The sequence below is a fragment of the Lotus japonicus genome, chromosome 4 (assembly GCF_012489685.1).
Source record: "Lotus japonicus ecotype B-129 chromosome 4, LjGifu_v1.2".
NCBI lineage: Eukaryota > Viridiplantae > Streptophyta > Magnoliopsida > Fabales > Fabaceae > Lotus > Lotus japonicus.
In genome coordinates, this window is record NC_080044.1 from 3104330 (window position 1) to 3112565 (window position 8236).

Below are 8236 nucleotides of genomic sequence, written 5' to 3' on the forward strand. Positions count from 1 at the left end.
TAAAAGAGAGGGATTTAAACCACAATTTTTTCCGGTCAGGGACCTGGTTCAGACGGCGACACAAAGACAGGGACTAATATGAGGATTAAGCCAATTATAAAATTTAAATATTTCTATATTTTGTAAATCTCACATAAAATATTCCTCAGTAAAAGTAAAAAATTTACATTCCCTAATGATAGCTCAAGTGGTAAGAGCTAGAAGACACGTGGGTTGAGCATTAGAGGTCCAGGAATCAATTCTTGGAGGATGTAATTTATCTTTCCAAAGTACAAAAAAAAAGTAAAATTTTCACTTATGATAAACATAAATTAAGTCTCATTCGAAAAAAAAAAACATAAATTAAGTCACTTGTAAACGTACTTTTTCAGTTTTTCCCAAGTAAAAGTCACCTACACACAATTTAAATGAAAAACTAATTTTAACATAAAAAATGTAATTCTTTTTAACCTTAACTATAAATCAAATGCATATAGATACTCTAAAGTGAGGGAGTAACTTTTGAAAATAAAAAAACTTTCAAAAAAAACTTTTGAAAATAAAATAACTCATCACAACCATTAATTAATAAAAGAAAGGTTGAGATTGTAATCACATATTTTCAAATGTGTAATAAACTATTTTCCTTTTTGAAAAAGTGATATATCAAATTCTCTTTTGGAGGCAGTGTATCAAATAACATGATAGAGCTTTAGGGATGACTTGTTTGTTTGTTTTTATATGCTGTTAGTTTTATTATGTGCTTTATTGAGTGACTATATTGTGATTTGAATTGTTTATACTTTGCAATCAAATGATAACACTAGCAACAATGGTCATTAAACCACAAGGACCATTATAAGAGGGGGCTAGGGTTTTTAGAAAGTTCGCAGGAGATGATAGGTTTAAACTTTATTCTCAATTGTACACACAAGAAGGAGAAAAAACACAACTATTGTTACAAGGGTATGACATGTTTCACCTAAAATTGTCAAAATGAATATACATATATTTCCTTATCCTTCACAGATGTAACAAGTCAAAAAATGACAGCACAAATTGAACATGAACTGTTAACGAATCTTGAATTTCTTCATGTAAAACGATCCTACCTTTTCTCCTTTATATGTGAGAACAAATGAAGCTACAGAAAACTGGTCTAAACTCCTTTGGGTTTAATCCCCCCTCTTAATCATCCAACCTCCCAACATAAACCAGCACCAATGTGTTTATATCTGATGCAGTGATTGAGGATACTACTTCCGACAACTATACAAACACGGCTCCAAAAAATGAGATCCCACATTTCCATGTATTCTTATTTTTATCCACCTAGCTTCTTTTCAGCACAGACAATGCAAAGGGAATCATGAATAAACTCTCTTCGGTGTTCAATTTCAAGCCTATCAGTGTGAAAAAGAATTCCAATTATTAAGAATACAAACATTAGAAAACTTAATTTGATACTCAATTACTCATTGCCAAGGCATTAAAGGGACATAAAAAAAACACCCCGGACACTATGTAATTATCCCTCCCCAAGACTTTCCATAAACCCTTTATATAGAAAACAAAGACTTACCATTGAATGAGGAATCTGAAGCAGAATAAGTGAGACGCAATACAAGGTAACAGAGATGGCCACCCCAGTAATAAAATTATGCAGCAGCCGCCGATTGTCCTTTGTGGGTATGAATACTGCCTTAAGTGTATTTGTTAATTCAAAAAGTCGATGAGATACCTGCAAAACCATTTCAACATAGCAGATCAGAACAAAAATTGTAATTTAGTATGGAACCTTTCATGAGACTTGAAGATAAATAAAACAAGACAAATGGTAAAAATTGCCCTAAGGACACTGGTTAAGGAGTCAAAAGTGGAAGTATTTATGAAAAAGTACTACTCTTTAACCTTATCAATGTATTGAATGCTTTACTTTCAATAGATATTTTCTATTTCTTGATTCTTTAACATACATTAACAAGACCCATAAGGAAAATAAAATATGAACAGAAGAAAGAAGGAAAGAAGATCCATACCAAGACGTATATAGCAGTAGTAAGCATGAAGTTCAGCATAGGATACTCTGGGATAAGAGAAAGAAGCCACTTGGGCTGTCCGTTGGGCGTGTTCGACCTGCATGCAAAGAGGAAGTTATCAAGAACACATCTTGTTCAGCCACTATTGACAAGAATCCATGATCTAGAAATCAAAAAAATTAGCTGACTCCAAAGTTTATTGAGCTGGATGACTGGATCTATAAACGGACGTATGAAAGAGCACATGAAAGGATTTGAGGATTGAGGATAACTCTTTCAGAATTGCTAATGTATATTGGCATCACATAGCCCGATGTAATAGAAAACCAAAACCTACTCTCATAATTATAACATAATTGAGGCTTAGTAAATAGCTGTGAACAAAAACAATCGATATGCATACACACCTCAACCAAATGTGAAACTGTGAAATGTAAGTCTCCAAAGTAATCTTGCCAAGCCACCTGAAAATCCATACAGAAATGGAGATATTAAGAAATGGAAATTAGTAGAAATGTTGGTGTCAAAACCAATCAACATGGAATTTCAATGATTAAGATAATGAACACATACGCAAAGAGGGTCAAAGAGAAACTCCGAAACTGCTGAGTGAAATTCCTCAAGCAAATGTAAACACTGAAAAAAAAAATTAAAAAAAAGATCAATAGCAGTTCTAGGATTGCTATCTTTCAAGCTGAAAGGAAGGAAACACAAATAAAAAAAAAAACATAAAGAATTGGAAAAAAGGTAAAAGTGAAGAAGATAACACCCACGTAATAGGAATCCATGAGGTGTAGGGGTGGAGTTTGTTGTATGAAACCTTGTCCAGCTTGTATATGTATTCATACCACAAGTACCCAACCTAGAAAAGAAAGATGAAAATTAACTTTTTTGTTTACCCTTTTTTATCTACATCAGAGAAAATTGAAGTAACAACATAAAAAGAGAAGCGAAAACCATGAGTAATCCAAGCAATAATTTTGTCAAAAGACATGTAACTCACAAATACAGAAACTGAAACAATGCTGGTTTTGATTGCTACTCTCCTCTTGGATTCACACTCTTCCAATTTTTCCATCCATTTCTCAACCTGAAATAGTAAAATATTTAAAATTTAAAATTTCTGGATATTATTTAAAAAATATTCAGTACCCACCACACAAGCTAGTACATGAGATTACATTTGGATGAAAGTAGGCATAAATCATTCCAATTATCCATATGTAGCGATCAAGCCCAGATCTGAAATGCCACTCATGCATTCTAGGGAGATCAGGCTTTGCAGGATCCGTATAACCTGCCATATAAAGATTACTATTATGCACTTGCAGCAAAAAGCATGTATATTGGCAAATTAACTTGAAAGTTGAAACTTGCATAAACACTACATACAAAAGCTTGCACTGAGAGAGTTTGAGGAATTTTTTTCTCCAGTGCTACAATAGTACACACTACATTATCTATAATGCTGCCACCTTTTATGATTAGTCATTGGCTCATATTTTTTTAAATAAAAGTGGGAAATAACTGTTTGTATGTGAGAAAGGGAGCATTGAGTATTCTAAGGCACTACAGAAGTACTGAAGTATTTGCTCGAGTGTGAGAGTGTCTGCAATTTTTTTAATGTAAGAAAGTATCTAAAAATAAATATATGGTCATTTTAGCAACAATGTTTTTTTATGACATTGGCAATAATTACAATCAACAAGAGGAGGAGGCCTCCACATTCCACAATTTCAAAGACAATAAAACCGTTCAAATCCCAAAATAGTGGCCACAAGTGGGAAAAAACTGATTCAAGACTTAGCATGAAACCAGCTGGCAAGCTCAGGTATGATGATTCAGTAAAAAAAGTCACAACAAAACAAATATACCTAGGCAAGCTAATTATACAGAAGAAAACTATTATGTATCGTACTAACCCAAAAAGATTGCAAATGGGCCCCAGATTAAGTCAAAGACTCCAGGTACTTCCCAAACCAAGATCACCACAAGAAAGCAAGCCAGAATCTTTGCAGCTATCACCGAGCTGATTTCATTGTACTTGCTATATATACCCAATGCTCCATACACCATCAAAGTGAAAAGCGTGTGCATTGGACATATATAATATAGCATATAGTCATTGTTAAGAACAATACAACAGAAGACCACAAAAAGATTAAGCCTCCACATCATCTGCACCACAGTTTAATGAGTTAGGGATATTGTATGGGCAAAAAGAGTATAGGGTTCAGAGTACATAGTGCATAAGATAAAAATCATATTCAAGGTCAAGAACTCTATGTTACCTGAGCAAAGCGTGCAAGGCTAAAATCTTTTCTGATGTAATAATAGGAGAAGTTGCCAAATCCAGTCATCCAAACATATGCTGCAATGAAAACACGTATTGCGTTGTATATCTCCGTTGCAGCAAAATAATGGTACATTAGAAAGAGGACCTGGAAAATGGAACAAAAATATGAACAATAGTTATAGGTATCTGACAAATTCAAAACATTTTGGATGCATTATGGCATTTGAATGTAATATGCAGTACAACTACTTTAAGCTGCATTGACTTTAGTTTCATTTCAATAACTAAAAGCTTTGATTTCCATTACATAACATCAAATAGATCCAGTATTCCACAGTTTCTACTTGGCATCCGCTAACATATCAATTATAATACATAAACCACAACAACAATCAAATCCTTTCCTATAAGATAGGGCCGGCTACATGGACAAAACAATGCCATAATGACGAACATGTATTGAGTTTTAAGATAGGCCACTTTCCTCTATATCTCTCTAGATGGTTTTGCCTATAAATTATAATCAATGAACTACAAATGTAAAAAAAAATGAGACATCAAAATGAAACAGATAATTTTTCACAGTTGGCAAGTTGTAGCAAGTAAAACAACGCTAGTTTCAAACTAAATTATAAATGAAAAGAAAAGGTCATGCTAATACTTTAACCATAACTTTTTGGGAAGCGAACATAGGTATAACATCTCTATTTACAAGTTTTCACATCAGTCAAAAGGAGCACCCACCTGCATCCATCCTTTCCATTCTTCTGTTTGATGCCGATTAAGGTAAAGTATGCTTCTTCCAGAAAATGCCGATGAGTCAGTATGTTTTTTCAAAGAAGTCATTGCTGAAACTATGATCAGAAGAAGGTAGAGGAACAAGAAAAGATCCCGGTTGTAATTCTGTCAAAAGAAAAGAAAGAAGGAAAAGAAAGTAAAAACAAAAAAGTTACTACAAATGGCAATTTTTTAATCATATAATGGTTTAAATATGTAATACACTGCTGCTCCTTGAATAAAATGTCTTTATATACAGGTGATATATGTATTCCAAATCAAGCCCGTGTCACAGCACATATCTAAATTCTATACAAGTATAATAATATTTCAAGTTGCAGCTTGAAACAAAAACAGGCAGAAATATATAATTGGTATTCAAGTACCTTGGTAGAATTTCCAAGTATGTAGGTTCTATCACATACGTAGAAATAAAACAGAATCAGCCCAAACTCAGACCTACAAAATGGGTTTTAAGTTTTCAGAATTCGGAAGGAGTGGAACATATAACATGAGTCGTTCAAATAAAAATGACATACATTGCCCTCAAAGTTGCTCGATTTTCTAGCAAGAAAGAATCATCCATAGTCAAGAACCTAAACAGAACAAGTAATAAGGTAAGAATCTTCAAAGATAAAAGTATTAAACTGAAAAGAATCCCTTGACATTGAGTATCATAGAAAATGACCGAATCAAATTCAATTTGACAGATGATGCATGGAGTTTTGCTGATGCTGATCTTGGAAGCCCTGTTTCCAGCAAAATGGCCCGATCATCCTCCTTGATTGCATCCTTCCCTAACTCATCAAGACTAGTATCTGAATGACTGCAGCCCATCAGGAGAATTTGTTAAGCATCAGAAAATATTTGCAGATAAATACTTTTATGCACACAATATGCAATTCTATGATGCCAAATTCTCAATGTTTCAACAACTTTGATTGCATAATACAAGTAATTTTGATGCGTATATCAGACATGAAGTGTTCATGTATGTTAGCTAGACTAAACACTACTGGGGTTTTTATCCAAAGTTCAAAGCTTTAAGAAGCATGTGATTGTTTATTAAATGTTAATCTCCATTTTTTCCAAATATACTAATATGAAGTATCCAGTTGGTAAAGTACATATTATTATGTGTTTCAAGTAAAGGGGCAAGTGCAGTTTCAGACCCGTAAACAAAATGGGTGCTGTATACTTTATTTTAAATGCTGTTACCAGATTTCTGAACCACTACTGTTTCCCAAATACCTCAACTATACCTATTTAAAAGATTTTTCTTTTACTGATGCAGATTACAACATTGCTGTACCATCAAGTGCCACTACAAGATTTCTATGCATTAATACCATTGCAATCTACTACATCATGATCACCCTCTTCACGTACATCAATTCAATCACAAGATGAAACAGACTTTAAGACCTAATGAAACCCAAACAGTTTAAGCCAATGATCTGTTTTGCAACAACAGTGCTAACAACTTACACTTTGGGAGGAAATGCAGTTTTTTTGTACTCTAAGTACTCTGAATATATCCATGTAATAAAAACTGGAATAACTCCCAGCAGGAAAGACACCTGAAGGCAAAATAAGCAAAGATCCATAAGAAAATTGGCAAGATCATCCCAAATATTAGCATAATAAATATTCACATCAACAATCAAAACCACAAAAAGAAGCCCATCACACAATAATCCAATCACTGAACTGACCAAATCATAAATTCCTTATTCCCCCTTCAAACAACATCACAGAAATAAATAAGAAGTAACTAACTTATACTCCAAGTCAGTATGCTCAAATTTTGGTGAACAGCACGGAAATTGGCTTGCATGTAATAGAATTTACAAATGATACAAATGCAGGTTTATCATATAGCTTCAGATAAAAAAAAAAAAAAATCAATCATCAACACTAGATCCTAGGTGAAATGCAAACCAGTAACATCATAACCACTATAGATTTAGCACTCAACTCATCAACTATGAAGAATTTCCATGAGTTTTCAGTTTTCACACAATTGAGCCTATTTTCCAACATGAAACAGTTCCCTATCAACAACACCGCCACAAACAAGCAGATCAGGAGAATCACAATTCACAACACAGAACTATCCGAAATCAACAAAACCAATTCATCACTGATCAGCCACTGCATGCAATCAACTACAACAAGCTCTGGATTCAACCATGGAATTAAGCAAATATAGTAACCAACCACGCACCTGCCCCGGCGTGACTGGCCCCGCATCAACCATCTCCGATCCCATGAAACCGCTCGAATCTGCAAGCAAAAAAACAAGAATGAGAACAGCGCATTGGGAAATTGAGATTCGAAATCAATCTGAGAACAGCATCGATCGATATCTACCAAGATTGATGGAAATGGAAGCACCTGGTTTGGGGTGAAGAAGCGTGTTAGAGAGTGATCATAAATAGCAGAGAGAAACCCTAGAGAGAGAGAGAGAGAGAAGAGAGAGAGTGAGATCTGAAAACGAAGAAGAGTTTGCTTGAAGAATAGAGAAAATGTCGGAGGGGGTGTCTCTCTCTCAGTGGTTGAACAAGACTTGGAAGAAGGAAGAAGAGAGAAAGCTCTTTTGTTCTGTTCTTTGCATTTCAAGATAGATAGATAGAAGATATATATGAGTATTGAGTATTTGATTGAATTCAATTCAATTCAATAATGGGTTTGTGAATATTTGTAACTCTTTGTTTTTGTGATACTTTGATTTGATGTGTCCTTTTAGTTTGTTGCTACATTCTTTTCCTAGCTTGCTTAAAATAAAATAAAATGCTTTGGTAACTAACACGTTATAAAAACCCACCATATCCCAACTACTAGTGTTTGATGAGCTTGAGATGATTGGTGGGTCTAGTTAAAGCATGAAATGCCTTCTTGGATTCAATCTCTCCACAACTTCCTTTTTGTTTGTTTTGCTTTTTAAAGTTGCTCTTCAACTTTTAATACTAAATTTGAAGGTTGTTGTTAAGAGTGAGCGAGTTAAAAAGATTGTTTCGAGAGCGAAGGAATCAGAGTTGTAGTTGTGAGTTATTGATATATGGGTGATTCAAAGGAGCAAAATAAAAGGATTGTTTTGAGAGTGAAAGAATCGGAGGTTGTAGTTGTGAGTTGTTGATATATG

The 8236-nt window shown here is 34.1% G+C and overlaps 1 protein-coding gene across 1 annotated transcript; it reads right to left on the reverse strand.

Moving 5' to 3' along the window:
* Window positions 1–854: 854 nt before the first annotated feature.
* Window positions 855–7725, reverse strand: LOC130711615 (protein REDUCED WALL ACETYLATION 3-like). The gene is made up of 17 exons (XM_057561311.1): window positions 7465–7725; window positions 7319–7377; window positions 6580–6671; window positions 5780–5917; window positions 5631–5687; window positions 5478–5550; window positions 5059–5217; window positions 4310–4459; window positions 3941–4196; window positions 3200–3315; window positions 3022–3108; window positions 2792–2880; window positions 2592–2654; window positions 2426–2482; window positions 2019–2115; window positions 1562–1720; window positions 855–1382 (listed from the first exon to the last, which is right to left on the reverse strand). The coding sequence occupies exons 2-17, from the start codon at window positions 7361–7363 to the stop codon at window positions 1377–1379; spliced, it is 1644 nt and encodes a 547-aa protein (XP_057417294.1). The 5' UTR covers window positions 7364–7377; window positions 7465–7725; the 3' UTR covers window positions 855–1376.
* Window positions 7726–8236: the final 511 nt, after the last annotated feature.